The sequence below is a fragment of the Pseudophryne corroboree genome, chromosome 5, assembly GCF_028390025.1.
Source record: "Pseudophryne corroboree isolate aPseCor3 chromosome 5, aPseCor3.hap2, whole genome shotgun sequence".
NCBI classification, from domain to species: Eukaryota; Metazoa; Chordata; class Amphibia; order Anura; family Myobatrachidae; genus Pseudophryne; species Pseudophryne corroboree.
Window position 1 is genome coordinate 188774153 of NC_086448.1, and position 22977 is coordinate 188797129.

At 42.1% G+C, this 22977-nt stretch overlaps 1 protein-coding gene across 3 annotated transcripts in view; it reads right to left on the minus strand.

Moving 5' to 3' along the window:
* Positions 1 to 22977, minus strand: part of PLEKHA8 (pleckstrin homology domain containing A8) — a 183260-nt gene that overhangs the window by 115177 nt on the left and 45106 nt on the right. For 2 of the 3 annotated variants that reach the window (XM_063921955.1, XM_063921957.1), the window contains exons 3-4: positions 18239 to 18394; positions 7392 to 7516 (exon numbers count right to left, since the gene is read on the minus strand). In XM_063921955.1, coding sequence (XP_063778025.1) covers positions 7392 to 7516; positions 18239 to 18394 — 281 coding nt within the window. The remainder of the gene's footprint in view (positions 1 to 7391; positions 7517 to 18238; positions 18395 to 22977) is intronic. The other variant, XM_063921956.1, reaches the window with a different exon arrangement.

Sequence of the window (22977 nt, forward strand, 5' to 3'; positions counted from 1 at the left end):
GGGAGTTTGCCGGAATAGGAACAGAACCTGACCAAACTGCCATAGATTTCTTTAACACCTGAGTTTCAGTCTCAGTATGAGCTACTCTAGTAGAGATCTGAGAGATCATTCCCTTAATGGAGGTCAACCACACAGGATCAACAATAGGGATCTGAGACAAGACATTACATTCCTGTGTACATGGAATGGATTCCTCCTGAGAGGAAACATCCTCTGCAGCATATGACACAGTGTCCCTAGACATGGCTCTGGGAGATAATAAACACCCGCACACACACACGGAAATGTCAGACAGTTTTCCCCCCAAGTATGCCACAGAAAGACAAAGAGATTGGAGCCAACCCACACACACAGCGCTTCCTGAGTAGATATAACACAACTACCCAACATTTACGGTGTACTTTAATAGACTACACAGTATTAACACAGCCTCCCCCCTTCTACAACCCCCTGGTACCACACAGGATAGCTGGAGTTGCTTGGTGGGACAGCTCTCCCTGTCAGCGTCTGTGTACAGGAACTGCAGGAAGGAAAATGGCGCTGAACGCTGCTGGGTCTGCTCTGAGGAGAAGCTCCGCCCCCCGAACATGTCGCTGCTTCCCGTTCTTCATGGATTATACTGGCCTGAGGAGTTCTGCTGGCAGTGCCCCCGAGGTCCTGACAGGCTTGCTGGCCAGTGTAGGGTATCGGCGCTGGCTCAGGGGGCCCCTCACAGCGCCGCAGTATGTACCGCTGAGCCCCGAAGCACAGTCCGCCCCCACCCTGTTGCCGCCAACTTCACACCGGCTCCCCACTTGCCAGGTAGATAGTGGCTGAAAACCCCTCAGGGCGGACACTACTCCTCCCCCCCCCCCCCCCCCCCCCTTAGTCCCACAAAGCAGGCTCCCTGTGCCTATACTAACTCTTAGAAAAAATAAAACTAAAGAAGCTCTAGGTGCTCCCCTAGCTGTGACCAGCTCCTCCGGGCACATTTTATAAACTGAGTCAGGTAGGAGGGCATAGAGGGAGGAGCCAGCCCACACTCTCAAACTCTTAAAGTGCCTGTGGCTCCTAGGGGACCCCATGGTACTAATGTGGACCCCAGCATCCTCTAGGACGTAAGAGAAAGCATGTTCAACAAATAATGATAAAGGCGCTTAACTTACGTGATCCACTTAGCAATCGTGCAAGGTGCTTTGTATGAAAATTTCTCTGTATATATGTACTCACTGGATTGTCAAAAAAAGTGTCAAAAGCTGCCTCCTAGTGCATTAAATGTGAATTTACAAGGTGACATGTAAAAGGTATTCATCCACAAATACCCAAATTAAAGCCCATTTGGTAGACAACAGCATATGGTTCTCAGATCAGGTATACCACACAGCCTCAACGCAGTTTGTCCTTCTTCTCTTTACCAGGACTTCATCAGGAGGATGTGTGGTACTCCTGCTCTGGTATCCATATGCTGTTGTCTCTCATGGAGCTCAGATAAGCTTTTATTGCAGTGACCAAAAATCTGCAAACATTTTATCTTGTATGCTTAACCTATTTTTTTGTGTATGTGTGTAATAAATTTAGTAAAAAACATATTGCACTAGTTCTCTCATATATATATATATATATATATATATATATATATATATATTATATATACATACACACACACACACACACATACATACATATACATACATACATACACACACACACACTGCTCAAAAAAATAAAGGGAACACTAAAATAACACATCCTAGATCTGAATGAATGAAATATTCTTATTAAATACTTTGGCCTTTACATAGTTGAATGTGCTGACAAAAAATATCAATGGAAATTTATTAACCCATGGAGGTCTGGATTTGGAGTCACACGCAAAATTAAAGTAGAAAAACACACTACAGGCTGATCCAACTTTGATGTAATGTCCTTAAAACAAGTCAAAATGAGGCTCAGTAGTGTGTGTGGCCTCCACGTGCCTGTATGACCTCCCTACAATGCCTGGGCATGCTCCTGATGAGGTGGCGGATGGTCTCCTGAGGGATCTCCTCCCAGACCTGGACTAAAGCATCCGTCAACACCTGGACAGTCTGTGGTGAAACGTGATGTTGGTGGATGGAGCGGGACATGATGTCCCAGATGTGCTCAATTGAATTCAGGTCTGGGGAACGGGCGGGCCAGTCCATAGTATCAATGCCTTCGTCTTGCAGGAACTGCTGACACACTCCAGTCACATGAGGTCTAGCATTGTCTTGCATTAGGAGGAACTCAGGGCCAACTGCTCCAGCATATGGTCTCACAAGGGGTCTGAGGATCACATCTCGGTACCTTATGGCAGTCAGGCTACCTCTGGCGAGCACATGGAGGGCTGTGCGGCCCCCCAAAGAAATGCCACCCCACATCATTACTGACCCACTACCAAACAGGTCATGCTGGAGGATGTTGCAGGCAGCAGAACATTCTCCTTGGCATCTCCAGACTCTGTCACATGTGCTCAGTGAGAACCTGCTTTCATCTGTGAAGAGCATAGGGCGCCAGTGGCGAATTTGCCAATCTTGGTGTTCTCTGGCAAATGCCAAACGTCCTGCACAGTGTTGGGCTGTAAGCACAACCCCCACCTGTGGACGTCGGGCCCTCATACCACCCTCATGGAGTCTGTTTCTGATCGTTTGAGTAGACATGCACATTTGTGGCTTGCTGGAGGTCATTTTGCAGGGCTCTTGTTCCTCCTTGCACAAAGGCGGAGGTAGCAGTCCTGCTGCTGTGTTATTGCCCTCCTACGGCCTTCTCCACGTCTCCTGATGTACTGGCCTGTCTCCTGGTAGCTCCTCCATGCTCTGGACACTACGCTGACAGACACAGCAAACCTTCTTGCCACAGCTCGTATTGATGTGCCATCCTGGATGAGCTGCACTACCTGAGCCACTTGTGTGGGTTGTAGACTCCTCATGCTACCACTTGAGTGAAAGCACCGCCAGCTTTCAAAAGTGACCAAAACATCAGCCAAAAAGCATAGGAGCTGAGAAGTGGTCTGTGGTCACCACCTGCAGAACAACTCCTTTATTGGGGGTGTTTTGCTAATTGCCTATAATTTCCACCTGTTGTCTATTCCATTTGCACAACAGCATGTGAAATTGATTGTCAATCAGTGTTGCTTCCTAAGTGGACAGTTTGATTTCACAGAAGTGTGATTGACTTGGAGTTACATTGTGTTGTTTAAGTGTTCCCTTTATTTTTTTGAGCAATATATATATATATATATATATATATATATATATACACACATACATACATACATACACACACACGTACGTACGTACGTACGTACGTACGTACGTACGTACGTACATACACAGAGGTGGACCGGCACTCCTCTTAAGAATTGATAGTGCTCCGATGCCCTCCAATAGACATGTGTTCAAAGGCTTGGAAAAAGAGGCGGCACTCGTAGACAGCGTAGCTCATGAGATAATTTGTATTAAATGCTCATAATTGCAATTCTGAGCATTTAATACAAGTTATCTTTTGAGCTACGCCGTCTCCGAGTGCCGCCTCTTTTTCCAAATATTATATATATATGTGTGTATATTATTATTTTTTTATTTCCCAACTGTATATTATTCACTGCAAAATTAATCCTGAGAGGATTGTGTAAACAGAGAACCAGTTCCGGGATTTATTATTCATAAAAGCGCTTTCATCAGCCCAAATGGTATACCCTGGGCTTTACTTTGGGTACGTGTGGATGGATACCTTTTACATGTCACCTTAAAAAAGATCACATTTAATGCACTGGGAGGCGCCTTTTGCCACACTTTTATCATATATATATATATATATATATATATATATATATATATATATATATTGATAAAGCTAAATATTTATCGTATATAAAACACTTTAAGAGGTCTAAGAACACTGTACGCTATCTACGTAAGAAGTACCGTAAGGGTACGCCAGTTGCGTAACGATCGCTCAACCGTAGTCGAGACGCTCAAGCGTCACGTTCGCTTACGGCCCAGAGATCACAGGCAGGCACGCTATTGGCTGCCGACTAACGTAATGATTCGCTATAGCGTAGCGGACGCTTGGGACCACGAGGAGATCTCCAGCGGTGCAGACGCTTACGACGTTAAACCTTTATATCTATACCATTAACAACGAAATATACAGTAAACCTTAGTGTGGTGATAGAGTGTAAATGCAACCTGGTGTAACCTGATTAACTACAAAGCTGCTTGAGCGTCACCGACGCTCAGGGAATACTTAACACTATAAGAAATACACAGATACCTGGGCTTAGGGTCCAAAACCTATTGTATGTATTATGACTATTATACTTGCAAAAGAATCACATTACAAAGCATACACTACAATATAACATAGACTAACTAACCAAATAACTACACAGAAAATACCATACAATACAATACAATCAAGGGAAAATAAGGGAAAAAGAGAGGAGAGAGAGATGGCTTACAATAACATCAAGACAATATGACTGCGGAGAAAACTTACGCACAAGGGGAAACGATCGCATGCGCCTCGATATCCAGCTCCCGATTATCAGCAATGAGAACCGTTGAAGAGAGTGAACTGGATATGGTCGGCCTGCCTATTTATGCCCCACACACAATGCAATTCAATGGTCCCTACAATCTTATTGTTCATTGGACACAGGAATTCGGCCTTGCATTATAACAAAAGGTCATAGGTTGATTCATACAGGTGGGTTGTGACTATTTCCAACAGCTCAGGTGGGAGGGAAACTGGGTTTCCCGCCGCATGGGTAATAAAGTGCAAATAAAGTAAATGTTCATAAACTTCTTATGTCCATAACTATTCGCACGAGCGATTGATCTGCTTCAAACCAACACCGGAATATTTCTAATTAAATATTCTTCCGATGGATACTAAACACCACTGTATTACTCCTGTCTGACCCTTCGTATCAAACAAAGAGGGATTTCTCTGTTCATGAACATTCTATATTAACCAAACTTGCAGAATCTATCAAAGGGACCATGATCTACAAAATACATTATATAGTGAAAATATGTAATGATTGAGTCGCACGCTACGATCGCATAAACTCTACCGTAAATACGCATACCATGCGCCTGCGGGTGCCCGCGACTGTGAGTATGCGCACGTATGGGAGAGCGTACGCATGCGCAGCACGGACCTGTGTGAGGTGCAAATATGGTAGTGTGCATAGAGATATTTTTCTGACTTTGACAATATATATATATATATATATATATATATATATATATATACCCGGCACTCTGTGTTAATATTTAGTTTGCCCGGTGCCATAATCCGGATATGCATACAGTTCCAAAGGCGGATAAATGAAGGCACTCAAGAGGCTCAAAGTGAATGTAGAAAAAGTATATACTTTTTCTTCATTCACTTTGAGCCTCTTGAGTGCCTTCAGTTATCCGCCTTTGGAACTGTATGTATATGTATGTATGTATGTATGTATGTATGTATGTATGTATGTATGTATGCATCTATCTCAAATGCACAGATCTGAGGGCGCTAGATTAATGGTATTGTTCACGTACTTAATTACAATAAAAGTCTCAAATACATTCAAGTAAAATGTATTCATAAAAATAGAATAAAATATCAAGAGCATCGATAAGGTTTCACAAAGCTGTGTCTTCGGATTTATCTGGTTTTACATTTTACACTTTCTTTGTTGGTATAGATTCACTGAGTGACACACATGCAGAAAGATAGATTGACCCTGTAAATCTGGACATGTTGGATTCTTTTTCAATATATTTGTGACTTTTTTTGAACGACTCCGAGTGCTGCAGTCTTTCTTTCATAAATTATATTATATTATATATATATATATATATATATTTATATGAAAAAAAATGTGTGGGTGGTAATTGGCGCTACTCCTTTCCTTACAGCTTGAAATGTCCTTTTCCCTTTTGTGGTAGTCGGACGTACTATACTTTTTAATGCACTCCCCTGTTTTTTTATGGGGTAGCGGCCCTTTTCTTCACTGGTTTGCTGTTCAGGCTAACCGTTTAGGAATCTGGAAAACAAAAGTAAGAATAGGCGCCTCCTAGTGCAATATTTCATATATATTATAACCTCCACCTTTGGTATCACCCCAGTGAATTCAAGGTGTACCGTGAATGGTGGAATTCCAACCACCTATTTGAATGGCACAGTATCACGATTTCAATGTAGGATAGGAATAGTTTTCATCAATGTTATCCTGGTGGTGCTTCTGCCAGGTTTTTACCTCACACAGAAAGGATAAAAGCAGAAAGGACCGATAGTGCAATACGTTTTTATAAAAAAAATATACATTTATTCAAAACTGGGCCTAATAATAAAATAGTTGCCCGTACAATATAAATATAAAAAACAGCTTATCTGTCACTTCCGGATAACCGGACTTAGCTATCAATTTCCTGTCTAATGGAATAATTGATATGGGTATAAATATGTGTCCATGCAGCTTACACCATTACACTCCTGAGGAAGTACAAGCCGTGGGCATCAGACGAAACGCGTTTAGTGTTTATTCGTATGGACGACTCTTGACAGATAAGCTGTTTTTTATCTTTATATTGTACGGGAAACTATTTTATTATTAGGACCAGTTTTGAATAAATGTATATTTTTTTATAAAAACGTATTGCACTATCGGTCCTTTCTGCTTTTATCCTTTCTGTGCGAGATAAAAACCGGGGAGAAGCACCACCAGGATAACATTGATGAAAACTATTCCTATCATACATTGAAGTCGTGATACTGTGCCATTCAAATAGGTTGTTGGAATTCCACCATTCACGGTACACCTTGAATTCACTGAGGTGATACCAAAGGTGGAGGTTATAATATATATGAAATATTGCACTAGGAGGCGCCTATTCTCACTTTTGTTTTCCATATATACATATTTATATTTATATATATATATATATATATATATATATATATATATATATACACACACACACACACACACACACACACACACACACACACACACATACTCTGAAAATATATATCTATCATATATATATATATATATATATATGTATATACATACATGTGTATATATATATATATATATATATATATATACACACACACACACACACACACACACACACACACACACACACACACACACACACGCATAATTCATAGTGCCTTTGTCATCACAAACAGGAGTAGCGAGGTCTTTGAGTCACAGGTTTATGTCCATTTTTAAATGCAGTGGTTACTTATTAACAGTCCCAATTCACCAATGCCCTAAATTAGAACAGTTATAAAAAAGAAGGCATACACCTTCATACAGTTTGAGATGTTAGTCAGTGATAATGACACACATACATGCAATAAAATTACATATATGGTCCAGCTGTACATACCTGAGGTTCAGACGTACTAATAATAGAATTGTCCTTGGTTTTGTTCACTTGCTGGACTAAGATGTCACAATACAGCCTTAATTCTGACATCTTTGTTTTCAGAGCTTCTGTGCTGTCACTAAACTCTAAGAATAAAACAATATTACAAAAGTAAAACACATACACATATACAAGTGGTTAAACAGCAGACTAATTGGCAAACTTTAGTAGAAGTCATGCCCTCAACCTCTAAGGAACACTGTGCTACTGTGAGAGTTCATCTTAAAATATAGACTGTATTTTTAGGAGGGCAATTTAACTGTTCTTTAGGCGCCTGTCGGAGAAACTTAGTTGTTGCTCCGATCCGGCATCCATTACTTCCGACGCTTCCATAAGCACCAGGTTTAGCTGTGCAAAGTGGCTAAACCTAAACCTAAAATACTGCTTGCAGCGTGAAAACTCCCGTTTGGGTGATACTTTTTGCACATCATCAGCTCGCTATCTCGGGAGGCGGTGAGCTGGAATATCCCCCCACCCCGCCCCGCTCGTGCCTGCGTCTAGTTATAGCCAAATGGAGTAACAATTGAATGGCTTAGTTGGGCACCAGTGGCAGCTGCTGGGTAAAACAATTGAATCTCATCAATCTACAACAGTGTCACTAATTTTTCTTTGCTATATCAAACAAATGCAACAAGATTTTTACTTGAGTCTTATTAACCTGAAATGTCTGGCAGTAAGGAGCCATGTAGAGCAACATTATTTCTCCACAAACAAATATTTTCTATATATCCTCTTCTGTAATCCAGCGAATGTTTATCCAATGTCAGAGAGCCACTTTCACCAGACGTTAATGCTTAGAAAATCCAAGCAAGCATTCTTTATCTTTTTCCTGCTAATTTGGCACTAAGCTATTACCATCTATGGATGAGCAGTAATTCTACTTCGCAGAACCGAGAGGTGAAAATGTGTCTGCAGTTAATTAGTGACAGTTCATCAAAACATTATGGAATATTACTAGATGGGAAAGGAAATGTGAAAAGAAATGACAAATCTGCAGTTGCGAAATATTTTTTTATTTTATGAGCCTTTAAGAACAAATCATTAAAAGGTTCTGATGAAAATGTTTAACAACAAAAATTATGTGGCTGTTTTTTACAGTAAACTAAAAAGTTAAAATATATTTCTAAACAAATACATTTGAAGATAAATAAAAAAAATAAAAAGAATAGCCACAGATTGTAATACTTTCAGTGGAATAATATCCTCTCTAAATCACAGGATTTGTAAAGGTGGCAGGTCACCAATGGAGAGATTTGATCATCAGATTAAGTTTCTAATCTGTACGTCAGCAGACATGACTGCAGAGACAGACCAGACAGACCTCTCAAGCTTCTCTACCGGAAAGCTTGAAAACAATAATATACAGCATAAACCTTCATAAACCTTCCTACTTATTTTCACCCTGCTAAATTAATAAATAATAAACTATATTTCTGTAAATGGTAACCCTTATGCTAGCCGTCCAGTCAGCTGAAAGCGAAGCTCATCAGTGACCGATAGCTACATTTTCTGGATGTATAACAGTACATCTTGCCTCCATACGCCATGCAGCGAGAAATGCCTGGCACAAGTGAGCCGCCAGATCCCGTGCAACTCTGCTAGCGTTAGAAGTCTTTTTTTGCCAAAAATGCATGTTAATGGCAACGCAATGCAACTAGTACACACTAGGAGACTGTTCTGATTAATTTCATATGCAACCCTTGTATAGTGTGTGGGCCTGATGGCCGCAGGAGAGGGGCTGCACACAGTGTCCCGATTATTGGGAATCTGCGTATGCACAAGGCCTGTTCTGCACATTTGCAGAATGGGATTGCAATATCACCTGTAGTTCCCCTCTGCCACTAGCTGATTGACAGGCAATGGCATTGAGGGGGTGGGAGGAGGCTTACGTTACTAGAAACAAGGGCATGTCTCCCTCGTTTTCTGGGTGGTGTCGAAGTAAAAAATATTACATAGAGAGAACATCCAAACTCCAAACAGATAAGTCGCTATGCTTGCGAATACGCACAGCAATATATGGTAACATACACATTTACACAGACATGCCACAAAGATATATTCAACACACAATTCATACAGCACATAAATTAAACATATCAAGCACTAGACATTATAAGGTTTTAAATTATATAATGGAGTATAACGTCATGTATGTGTATTGTTGGAGCAGAGCAAGATGGACATGTCGTGCTTGGTGTCAAAGTAATCAGATTAATGAGTGGATTCATTTGATGCCTGTGGTTAAGTTGTAGCTCATTGCAACAATTAGTTATGATTGAATGTATGAATATGAAGCCACAATTCAACTGAGAACAAAAGACAGCATGTGTAGCCAGGAAACCAGAGGCCAGCCCTTTTGATGTCTTCAAGGTTTGCATATGAACTGACCAATGACTCATCATGAATGAGAAAGTTCCCTCCCCTGGACCAATAACAGAAGACCTATACTCCCCCAACATACACAGTGTATAGCTGATCCCAGACACAAGAGCTTCCTGTTTTTGCTGGGTGCTGATCGAGATGCTGTGTTTTGCTGATACTCTGCTGCTGTGAGGATGGAGAGATATGGAGAGTGTGCATAGAGGGACAGGGAAATGGTAATTGTATGCTGTGGCTGTAACTGTAATGGATTAGTTTGTAATAACTGCTTCCTGTGCAAATTGTAACCATGTAACTATATATATATATATATATATATATATATATATATATATACACACACATACACACATATATATATATATATATATATACACACACACACACACACACACACACACATACACTGTACATGTGATATATTGTATACATATCCTTTTAATATCAAATATATACATCAATGAGCTTTGGAACTCAGAAATGTGTGCGTGAACTTGTTTTCTCTTAAGGGATGTAGTGTTTGCAACGTACAGCGCACTTTTATCGTATATGGTAATAAGATGCGCCTGGCGTCAACAACATATATTAGCGCTGGCATTTTAAATATTTATTAGAAAATAGATCTGACTCTTACAGTGGGGAGATGTCACGGTGTATGGGTCACCACGCAGACTCCCTGACCTCGCAGCTCCCACTTCCGTTCACTGAGCTGAGGCTTACACTAAACAAAAGGGGGGGGCTCCCCCCAGATGTCCCCCAGCACACTAAATGGTACAGCCATGGCCAAAAGTTTTGAGAATGACACAAGTATTGCTTTTCAAAATGTTTGCTGCTTCAGTGTTTTTAGACCTTTTTGTCAGATGTTACTATGGTATACTGAAGTAAAATTACAAGCATTTCATAAATGTCAAAGGCTTTTATTGATAATTACATTAACTTTATGGAAAGAGTCAATATTTGCAGTATTAACCCTTCTTTTTCAAGACCTCTGCAATTCGCCCAATTCTGGGCCATATACTGACTGATGGCCGCCCATTCTTGCCTAATCAGTGCTTGGATGTCAGAATTTGTGGGTTTTGTTCGTACACCCGCCTCTTGAGGATTAACCACGTTCTCGATGGGATTAAGGTCTGGGGAGTTTCATGGCCATGGACCCAAAATTTTGATGTTGTGTTTCCCGAGCCACTTAGTTATCACTTTTGTCTTATGGTAAGGTCATCATGCTGGAAAAGACATTGTTCATCACCAAACTGTTCTTGGGTGGTTGAGAGAAGTTGTTCTTGGAGGATGTTTTGGTACCACTCTTTATTCATGGCTGTGTTCTTAGACAAAATTGTGAGTGAGCCCACTCCCTTCGCTGAGAAGCAACCCCACACATGAATGGTCTCAGGATGCTTTTCTGTTAGAAGCGCTCCCCTTCTCCGGAGAAGCGTTTTTCCAGATGCCCCAAACAATCTGAAAGGGGATTCATCAGAGGAAATGACTTTATCCGAGTCCTAAACAGTCCAATCCCTATACCTTTTGCAGAATATCAGTCTGTCCCTGATGTTTTTCTTGGAGAGAAGTGGCTTCTTTACTGCCCTTCTTGACATCAGGCCATCCTCCAAAAGTCTTTGTCCACTGTGCGTGCAGATGCACTCACACCTGCTTGCTACCATTCCTGAGCAAGCTCTGCACTGATGGTGCCCCGATCCCGCAGCTGAATCAACTTTAGGAGACGGTCCTGGCTGGACATTCTTGGGCGCCCTGCAGCCTTCTTCACAACTATTGAACCTCTCTCCTTAAAGTTCTTGATGATCTGATAAATGGTTGATATAGGTGCAATCTTACTAGCAGCAATATTCTTGCCTGTGAAGCCCTTTTTGTGCAAAGCAATGATGACTGCACGTGTTTCCTTGCAGGTAATCATGGTTAACAGTGGAAGAACAATGATTTTAAGCACCTGCCGTTTTCTGGGTGGGTCAGAAAAAAAAGTAGGGGTGCCCAGGTGTATGTAGGAAAGGTCTGTGATGTCAGCGAAGACCACTTACAGGCCATCTCAGTCACAGATTAGTGGCAGCCTCAGATGGCAAAGTTTCTTTGATGTTCCGGGAATTGCGTATGCATCTGTGGGTAAATATCGATCTGCGATGCATTTGCAGTTTTGCACAGGGCCTTTTTTACTCGCAGACAACTGCAATTTCTCTGAATAGCGATCCATGCTGAATTAGGCCCTAAGTTCATTGTCATGGCAAAGAAGGACTTTGCAATTAATTGCAATTCATCTGATTACTCTTCACGATATTCTGGAGTATATGCAAACTGTAATCATAAAAACTAGGTAGCAGACTGTGAAAATTTATATTTGTGTAATTCATAAAACTTTTGGCCATGGCTGCACTTGAAAACCTATATGATAGTATAAATTCACAGATATTCGTTGCAGTTGTGAGAGGCATTGTATTGGATCAGCATTTGGAAGACATGTTGGTTCCTGTAGTGATACCTGAAGATACAAAGGGTGGCTCCTAGGTAAGCCAGCCCTGAATTTGAGCATATTTCTGAATGTGCCTTTATTATGAGGTCTTACAATAGACAATTACGTTATTCCGATTGGTTACTGTTATCATGCAGTGTAGGGACTGCTGGTAATTAGAGAAGCCGTGGGGCCCGGCAGCTTCCCATGTATTTGCAAATGCATGCAACAAATATCTCTGAATTTCTGTGTGGAACATCGCGATTGATTGTCACAATGTTGGATCCCAGCTTGCGACGTTGGTCACAGTGCTGGAATCGCAGTTACATGCAGGAAGCATCTCTTGCATGCCCCTCCTAGAGACCGGATGAAAATACAATGCTGCTTGCATGCGGCATTGAACTTGCGTCCATCTCTGAATCAGGCCCCTGCTGATGCAACAGCGAACCTTTTCAGTGACGGAAGCCATTGCAACATGCTCAGCAACTGCGTACTCAGTCGCAACTGCACCACAGATGCGAGAAACTGCGTCTCCCTGAGTGCCTCCATACTGTAGCTACACAGAATGGCTGCAGGAGCTGTGATGCTTGCACCATATTTCAACCACTCTAGCTGTCTCAGATTCAACAGTGATACAACAATATTTTATCCTTTTCTCTGGCCTTCCCAAATCCCACCACACCCCTCTTTAATCTAATGTACATGCTGCACACCTAAATTTCCTTTCATGCCACTCTACTTCAGCTGACCCTCTCTGCCAATCACTACACTAACACTTTTGCTACTACAGAGTCAAGTTTCTAACCCTGACCTACAAAGCTCTCAATCACTTCTCTCCCCCCAACACACACACACATATATATATATATATATATATATATATATATATATATATATAGCAAAAAGGATGAAGAAGAACAGGCGCCTATGGTGCAGTAAGTTCTTTAAAGTGTATGGTGACACTAATAATAAGTAAATGCGTACCGGATGAAATCTTTATAACACGTCTAGTAAGATACCAATCGTGATGTTTCTCACCATCATCATCATCTATAAATCAGAGAGACAAAAATCGCTGCATAGCGTAATATCTCTGGTTAACAATGATAGCCCCACAGTCACCCAGGTAAGCGTACCAGATTCAGGAAAATAATCAGCATAAACACCCAATGGTTTTGTATCCAGATATCTTTCACCAGATCCAGTAGAATGGGGTATTTGTGATCTCAGTCAAATGAACAATAAAAAGATTTATTCAAACTATAAGGCTATAAAACAGTGAAAGTGAAAGTGAAAGCAGCAATACAGATAAAAGCAAATTATTATCTTGTGGTAAAGTTATTGGTGGTTAGGTGGGATGCTTAGTGCATTGATAGGGGGCAGTAGTCATGAACCAAAGGCAAGTAAAATACGAACAAATGCTATTAAATTAGATTTAAAAACCCAGATGTAACACGATCCCGGAAGTGACACGTCCCGTCCGGTCGCGTCACTTCCTGTCTCCGTGTATAAGTGCTAAACTGCTTTCACTTTCACTTTGATGGATATGACATCACTTCCGGTTCCGGAATTACACTGAACAGGAAATGGAGGGTCAAATTGACTCAGTCAGCTATAAATTCACTATGAGGAGGACTGCATCCTTATCTCCTGAGGAAGCCCTGACGGGCGAAACGCGTTGAGAAACCTGTGCAGAACTTTACCTGGCTGCTAAGCTAAGCTATATTGACTTTTCAACAAATTATTTTTATTTTTATTTCTGAATGTTCGGATGATGTTTTATAGCCTTATAGTTTGAATAAATCTTTTTATTGTTCATTTGACTGAGATCACAAATACCCCATTCTACTGGATCTGGTGAAAGATATCTGGATACAAAACCATTGGGTGTTTATGCTGATTATTTTCCTGAATCTGGTACGCTTACCTGGGTGACTGTGGGGCTATCATTGTTAACCAGAGATATTACGCTATGCAGCGATTTTTGTCTCTCTGATTTATAGATGATGATGATGGTGAGAAACATCACGATTGGTATCTTACTAGACGTGTTATAAAGATTTCATCCGGTACGCATTTACTTATTATTAGTGTCACCATACACTTTAAAGAACTTACTGCACCATAGGCGCCTGTTCTTCTTCATCCTTTTTGCTACAGAATTTATGCCATATACCTATGGTACATTGAGGAACTGAGCAGCCACCCTGAAGAGTGGAAGGTGCTGACAAAGACTTATTCAAGCCTGGAAAACTTTGATACCAGCCACTTGCGGCGACCTTATTAGTATAAATATAAATTGTTCAGATAAGTACTTTATCACTGTCGATTCCTAGAGAAGCGCACTGGTCTATACACTCTTTTTCATATATATATATATATATATATATATATATATATATATAAAATAAGGATGAGAAACAGCGCCTTCTAGTGTAGTAAATATAGGTCTAAACAATAGGAGCCTTCACCAATAAATCACACCCTTGAAATGAGCAAGTACCATTTCAAGTGGACATATCCACTTTTTATATCATGTAGATCAAGTGAGGGATCAGAATCTGGACGACTTTTCATTCACCATAAAATAACTTCCTGCATCTCCGGTCCCCAGCAATTTAAACATCAGAGAAAAAGAGGTGGGGGGCCACAAATAGTGTAATAACGTGTAACACAATCTATTGGCTTACATAAAACATAATATGCCCGTACATTTAAAAAGACATAAAACAGCTTATCAGTTGGAGATGAAGTCCAGGCACCTAACGCCACAGGGACGAAACGCGTTGAGTACTACTGACCAGATCGATCTACTATGCATCAGATAAGCTGTTTTATGTATTTTTAAATGTACGGGCATATTATGTTTTATGTAAGCCAATAGATTGTGTTAAACGTTATTACACTATTTGTGGCCTCCACTTCCTCCCGCCTCAGCCATTCTGCTGCCAAGCGCCAACTCACTATCAATCTGATTACCTCTTTGCACACGTCTGACTAGGATTTTACTATGCTGCCACCAACCTGTGAAACACACTCCCACATCCTATTAGACTAGTACCTGAGGCTTCAAACATATCTTTGTAACTCTAATCATTATTCAAGCCTATCAGCCCTTCTAACTCCTCTGCCGTTGCTACAATCTATACTCTCTACTTAGTGCCACCTCTCTGTGAGCCTTCCCTCCTGGATGTAAGCTCTCGTGACCAGAGCCAAGTTCCTACCTCTGCATCAGTCTCGCCAGCCCCATTTCCCGAGCCCCTGCGCCTAAGCACTGGCTTACCTTACACAGGTGCTACTTGGTCATTAACAATTTCATCTATTGTGTAATTATGTATTATTTGTTGTTATTTGTGCATTCTTTAATACTGTTAAGTGTGTTCTCGGCTCACCCCCTTTTCAGTTACTACGGAATATTTGTGGCGCCATACAAATAACAGATAATAATAATAATAATAATAATAATAATAACAAGTCTATGGTGACTGTCCAGCTTTGCACTCACAATGTAGGGATCGGAGTATAAATGGCTCTGTGTTTCTGTATGGCTTTTTGGTTCCTATGAACAACTGCACAGGCTTGTGAATCCAGGGCGACGCCTGAATGCATACTAGATAACACTGAGCAATCTTGAGGCGGATTTTCATAGTGACCACTTATTCTTAATGATAATGACGCGCAGTATATGCTGCAGCAACTGTACAAAACTAAGCAAATGCCGCAGAGTACAAGGACGCAGAGTTGGTGGCAGATCAGTCGATTATTAGGCTTCAGAGTAGCCCCACAGCCTGATGATAATCACTCAACTGTGAACACAAGGAATCATGTTTGCTTACAGCTCTGAATCAGGCCCAGTGAGCACAGAACATGTCAACACACCATTGTCCATCCACCCTGACGCCACAATGTCCCATTGTCAGATGACTGACATAACGCTTATTCAGGTGGTTACTGCAAGTCTGTGACACTAGCCCAACACGTTTCTCATGTGTGATGTGCTTCATGTAACCCCCAGACAGCATGCTAAACATGCAGAACCAGTTGGGCTAGTGGCAAGCATCTGATGTGCTTTCTTTTGAAATATTTGTGCTGGTTTTTAAAATATCCAAAATAAAGGAACAGCCTGCATGTTTGCACTGGTCAGAAGTTGCAAATACCTTCAGTATTATGGGTAACCCTTTCCACCGAGACACCTGGTAACATGGGGTAGGTGTAAGTGCCGATAGTAATGTTGGCAGCTGCGACTGCAGACAGAACACCAGAGAGTGGTGCACAAGAAGCCTTGGTATAGTCACATTAACCTATGATTCCAAACAGGTTACAGCGCCCATCCGGATTTGTAGCCGCTATGTGTGTGACTTAAACCCATTAACTTCACCCTAGAGCAAAAATATTACAATATGCTACAAAAACGTAGTGTTTCATAGTACACTTTCTCGGGTGGCTATAGAGCAGGGGTGGACACAATGCCAGTGATTGCAGACCTGTGCAATGTTTGCTGGACTGCCCATGCATCACAGTGACTGTGCTCACATGGCGATAAATTGGTGACATCGGCACAGTGAGGGTTTATTTACAAAGTCTGTGACAGTCAGTGTGTGTTTATGGAGGAGACGGAAGTGGGGGTTGGGCTTGTCAAATGCAGGCACTTTGCAGGCATTTTTGGGGAGTGTGCCAGTCAGTGACTGCAAATCCATTCACAGGTGTACTTGCCCGAACGTCTTAGCTGCAACGGTCATTCTCAGCAACCATAGGATTGCGCTAAAGTTTAATTTTGTGACAGATGTTGCGTCATTTATATGTAAGAGGCAGATTACAGACCCTGCCGATAGGTGTCTCTGTACAAATCCCTGCAGCTGTGGCATTAGCACATTTCTGCAGATCCGCTGTCATAGGGATTGCAGTAGTGATGGGATTTGCGTCCACCTCTGAATCAGGTCCATAATTAGTGCAAAACAGTGGGGAGCAGCTGGGAGTGTATAACAATCATGCGGCACAGTTACATCTGCATTCGGCAAGTAATGCCTGCTGCACTGCAATGTACATGCCCCATGCTGACATACACTGGCTTGGCCTCACCTGAATTTGATAGGATGCCGGTTGTGCCGGTTGTACAATAATATGGGTCTATTACATGAATAGCAAACACTGACTCCCACCAGTTTCTATACATAACCATAAGAGAAAGTCACTTATATTCTGTCCAAGATATATCAACTCGCAAATCAACATCAAGGGTTGTTCTCCTGCCAATACCTACACTAATATATGATTGTATCTACATTTTATTTTTTTTAGGATAGGCACCCATAAGAAAATGAGTAAACCTGGTCTGCCAAGGTCCAAGGCACGTGACTTCAGTATGACTGCAGGTTCATGGGAAAGGGAGTTCACTAAAATGCTTTTTTTTTTTAACTACAATTCCACTTTACATTTTGTGACATAAAAGGCAGTGGGAGTGATATACACAAACATACATACAAATATGTAAGAGAGAAAATGTAAATCAGTCCTTTTTCACTTTGAGCTTCCACCCATGATGATTTCTCTAGTCATGTGCATTATTTCTGTATCTCTGTATCCGTTGCCTACGCCCATTTCTAATCTTAAAGATATTTTAACTAGAACAGTAATCACTGAAACAGACGTACAGTATTTCCAAGGTGACTGTAGAAATATACACACATCCAGTGGCAGGAGTATCCAGTCATTGCTACAAGAGATCACGCTGAAGATTTCATTATAGACCTCATCAGAAGGTGTTTGTAGCCAAAGAAAAATCTATCAAACTTTCTAAAGAGGATGGGAGGGAAGCAACCAATTAAATTCTAGCTACCATTTTATAGAATGTACTATATAAATGATTGATAGAATCTGATTGGTTGCAATGGGCAACTTGTCCTATTTAGGAGATTTGATCAATTTGTCACTTAAGGAGAAATATACATTTACTGTAGGCTAATGACATCCTTACCTTTCTCTTTCTTTGTTCTGATATCGGTTATACAGGCCTTTGCAGAACCCAATGCAACAAGCCACCGTTGTCGCTCTGCAGCAGTCTGGGCTTTCAGGTAGAAGTACTGCTCCCCTGGAATAGCTAGGTCCATCCGAGTGCTATCTGTGGAATGAACTGTCAATGCAGAAAAATAAACACAGACAAATGGTTTACAAAGCTTTTCAGCCGCGCAGTTATATATTGATTGCCCTGATAAAAGATATATTTGGTAACTACAGCAGAGAGCTGATCACTGTGTGTTTATTGCTAAAAAGATATATTTGGTAACTACAGCAGAGAGCTGATCACTGTGTGTTTATTGCTAAAAAGATATATTTGGTAAATTGTTAAGTGGATTAATATCTGTAGTCAGCAAAAACTTTGTGATTGACTGGGGCTTAGATTTCACATTTGGTAGTTGATTATCACCTTTTGGTGGAGGGTTGCTGTGTGGGGGAGGGGGTTTTAATCACAAAGAGCATGTGTTTGTAGACTTACTTAACCAGTATAGTATAGGACGTCAGGCCTATAAGGACGTTGCAGTGGCTAGTGTATAAAGTGGCTAGTTATTAAGTGGCAGCTAATATCAATAGCAGTGTTATACCTGTGTTAAACCGAAGGAAAACAGAAGTCAAACAAACTTACAAATTAACAGAAGGACTGCATTACAACCTAAAAACTCTGGAACTTTATGTGGCCTCTCCTCGCCTCAAACATGAGAACACCAAGACCAGGCTTACCACCTCTCTGGCTGAGAACATCAAGTCTGCCCCTGGGCCTAACCATCAAGATGAACAGGGAACTGTGGGGGCAGAGCACCAGGACCAGGATCAGCAGGGACATCCCCATTGCGTCTGAGTATGCCCCCCTCATTCTCCTACCCACCCGAACTAAGATCTGATCAAAATGTTATCCCACTCCTACTTCTGCCACTAGTTACCTGCTATTATGTTTTTTTGTTTTTTTTTTCCATTGCTCGCTTCACCCCACCATGTGTTTTTCCTGTAATGTTTACCTCCACTGATTGCACACTTTGCCATTGTGCCCTACATGCAGGGTACATCATACTACTACATAAGCATCAGTTTTCCCATATATGAACTTGGCCCTTGTATGGCTCACCTCCCACAGTGTAACCTTCAAAGTGCGCCCAACATGGCTGCCCCATATGGTACACTTGTGGATGGGATGAAAAATACATGGACCTTGTGGTTTTGTTGGAACCCTACTCTAAACTGTAGGACTCTGAAATCACCCCCATTTTGTGTCATCTCTTCTAGGGGTGGACTATTCCACCCTGGGTAATCCTACGCTTAGCGCCCAAGACGGCTGCTGCACTTGGTACCTATAAGGGTGGAATACACAACCCTTGGAAGTTATTACCCAAAATGCCTGCACCAATCCTGCGTTATGCTTTCTGTGGGCTTAAGGTTTTCTTTTATGTCTGTGTTGCTTGTCTATTGTTGTATTACTCAAATCCTCTGTATTATGTGCATTGTTTTTGATGTCTGTAAAGCGCCTTGAGTCCTGTTGGAGAAAGAGCGCTATATAAATAAAAATTATTATTATTATTATTATTATAACACAGCTTGTCTGTGCTTTTTACACAGGATACAGTTATATACAGAGAGCTGCTGTGTGTTGTATCCAAGGGCCAGGGCTGGATTACTCATAAGGTAGTACAGGTGGCTGTCTAGGCACTGGAACCTAAGGTGCTTGGTCAACAAGATATATAAAAATATTTCCTGTTCCTTAGCCCAGTCTCAGGGGGAATTGTGGTTTTTGAGATTTTGGGAGAACTGTATTTGGGAAGAGGAAATAGTGGAGACACAATGTACAGCTGCTTCGTCCTTCTGAAGTGCACTATGGCTGCTTAGACACCTGGGGTCAAAGGAGCGTAAGATGAACCCTGATTGGTGGAGCACATGCTCCTCTGACCCAAGCAGGGGGTGGGGCTATAGCAGTCAGACATCCTGAAGGAGGAGGGAGCCACTGCCATGGGAAGGGAACTATCCGCTACCCCGCTTCCACCCCCCAGAGTAAGGTACTGTAGGAGGGAAACACACTGTTGTCTGTTTCAGTCTGTATATGTGACCCACCCTGTATGTGTGTCTGTATACGTAACCTCTCCCGTATACTGTATGTCTCTATGGGCTGGATGTAATGCCATCTGAGTTAGCCAGAGGTGCGGGTTGACGGCCGAACTCAGACTTTTTTTTTTTAAAGCAGCAATCAATTACAAGGCATGGTTTTAGCAAGTATATGTCTCTATGTGTGATCCTCCATGTATATGTCTATATATTCTATACAAATCAAATAAATATTAGATGAATTGCAGAAGCCAGTGTTGATGTAAAAAAATAAGATTTTACTTACCGATAAATCTATTTCTCATAGTCCGTAGTGGATGCTGGGGACTCCGTCAGGACCATGGGGAATAGCGGCTCCGCAGGAGACAGGGCACAAAAGCAAGCTTTTAGGATCACATGGTGTGTACTGGCTCCTCCCCCTATGACCCTCCTCCAAGCCTCAGTTAGGTACTGTGCCCGGACGAGCGTACACAATAAGGAAGGATCTTGAATCCCGGGTAAGACTCATACCAGCCACACCAATCACACCGTACAACTTGTGATTTGAACCCAGTTAACAGTATGATAACAATGAAGTAGCCTCTAAAAAAGATGGCTCACAACAATAATAACCCGATTTTTTTGTAACAATAACTATGTACAAGTAATGCAGACAATCCGCACTTGGGATGGGCGCCCAGCATCCACTACGGACTATGAGAAATAGATTTATCGGTAAGTAAAATCTTATTTTCTCTAACGTCCTAGTGGATGCTGGGGACTCCGTCAGGACCATGGGGATTATACCAAAGCTCCCAAACGGGCGGGAGAGTGCGGATGACTCTGCAGCACCGAATGAGAGAACTCCAGGTCCTCCTCAGCCAGGGTATCAAATTTGTAGAATTTAGCAAACGTGTTTGCCCCTGACCAAGTAGCTGCTCGGCAAAGTTGTAAAGCCGAGACCCCTCGGGCAGCCGCCCAAGATGAGCCCACCTTCCTTGTGGAATGGGCATTTACAGATTTTGGCTGTGGCAGGCCTGCCACAGAATGTGCAAGCTGAATTGTACTACAAATCCAACGAGCAATAGTCTGCTTAGAAGCAGGAGCACCCAGCTTTTTGGGTGCCTACAATATAAACAGCAAGTCAGACTTTCTGACTCCAGCCGTCCCGGAATTATATATATATATATATATATATATATATATATATATATATATATATATATATATATATATATATATATATATATATATATATATTTTCAGGGCCCTGACAACGTCTAGCAACTTGGAGTCCTCCAAGTCCCTAGTAGCCGCAGGCACCACAATAGGTTGTTTCAGGTGAAACGCTGACACCACCTTAGGAAGAAACTGGGGACGAGTCCGCAGTTCTGCCCTGTCCGAATGGAAAATCAAATATGGGCTTTTGTAAGACAAAGCCGCCAATTTTGACAATCGCCTGGCCGAGGCCAGGGCCAACAGCATGGTCACTTTCCATGTGAGATATTTCAAATCCACAGATTTGAGTGGTTCAAACCAATATGATTTGAGGAATCCCAACACTACGTTGAGATCCCACGGTGCCACTGGAGGCACACAAGGGCTGTATATGCAATACTCCCTTGACAAACGTCTGGACTTCAGGAACTGAAGCCAATTCTTTCTGGAAGAAAATCTATAGGGCCGAAACTTGAACCTTAATGGACCCCAATTTGAGGCTCATAGACACTCCTGTTTGCAGGAAGTGCAGAAATCGACCTAGTTGAAATTTTTTCGTGGGGCCCTCCTGGCCTCACCCACGCAACATATTTTTACCACATGTGGTGATAACGTTGTGCGGTCACCTCCTTCCTGGCTTTGACCAGGGTAGGTATGACCTCTTCCGGAATGCCTTTTCCCTTAGGATCCGGCGTTCAAACCGCCATGCCGTCAAACGCAGTCGCGGTAAGTCTTGGAACAGACAAGGTCCCTGCTGGAGCAGGTCCTTTCTTAAAGGCCGATGCCACGGTTCCTCTTGGAACAGACATGGTACTTGCTGAAAGCAAATCCCTTCTTAGCTCCCGAGGCCATTAGTCCTCTGTGAGCATCTCTTGAAGTTCCGGTTACCAAGTCCCCCTTGGCCAATCCGGAGCCACGAGTATAGTTCTTACTCCTCTATGTCTTATAATTCTCAATACCTTGGTTATGAGAAGCAGAGAAGGGAACACATACACCGACTGTTACACCCACGGTGTTACCAGGACGTCCACAGCTATCGCCTGAAGGTCTCGTGACCTGGCGCAATACCTGTCCCATTTGTTCGGGCGGGACGCCATCATGTCCACCTTTGGTCTTTCCCAACGGTTCACAATCATGCGGAAAACTTCCCGATGAAGTTCCCACTCTCCCGGGTGGAGGTCGTGCCTGCTGAGGAAGTCTGCTTCCCAGTCGTCCACTCCCGGAATGAACACTGCTGACAGTGCTATCACATGATTTTCCGCCTAGCGAAAAATCCTTGCAGTTTTGCCACTGCCCTCCTGCTTCTTGTGCCGCCCTTTCTGTTTACGTGGGCGACTGCCGTGATGTTATCCCACTGGATCAATACCGGCTGACCTTGAAGCAGAGGTCTTGCTAAGCTTAGAGCATTATAAATTCGCTCTTAGCTCCAGT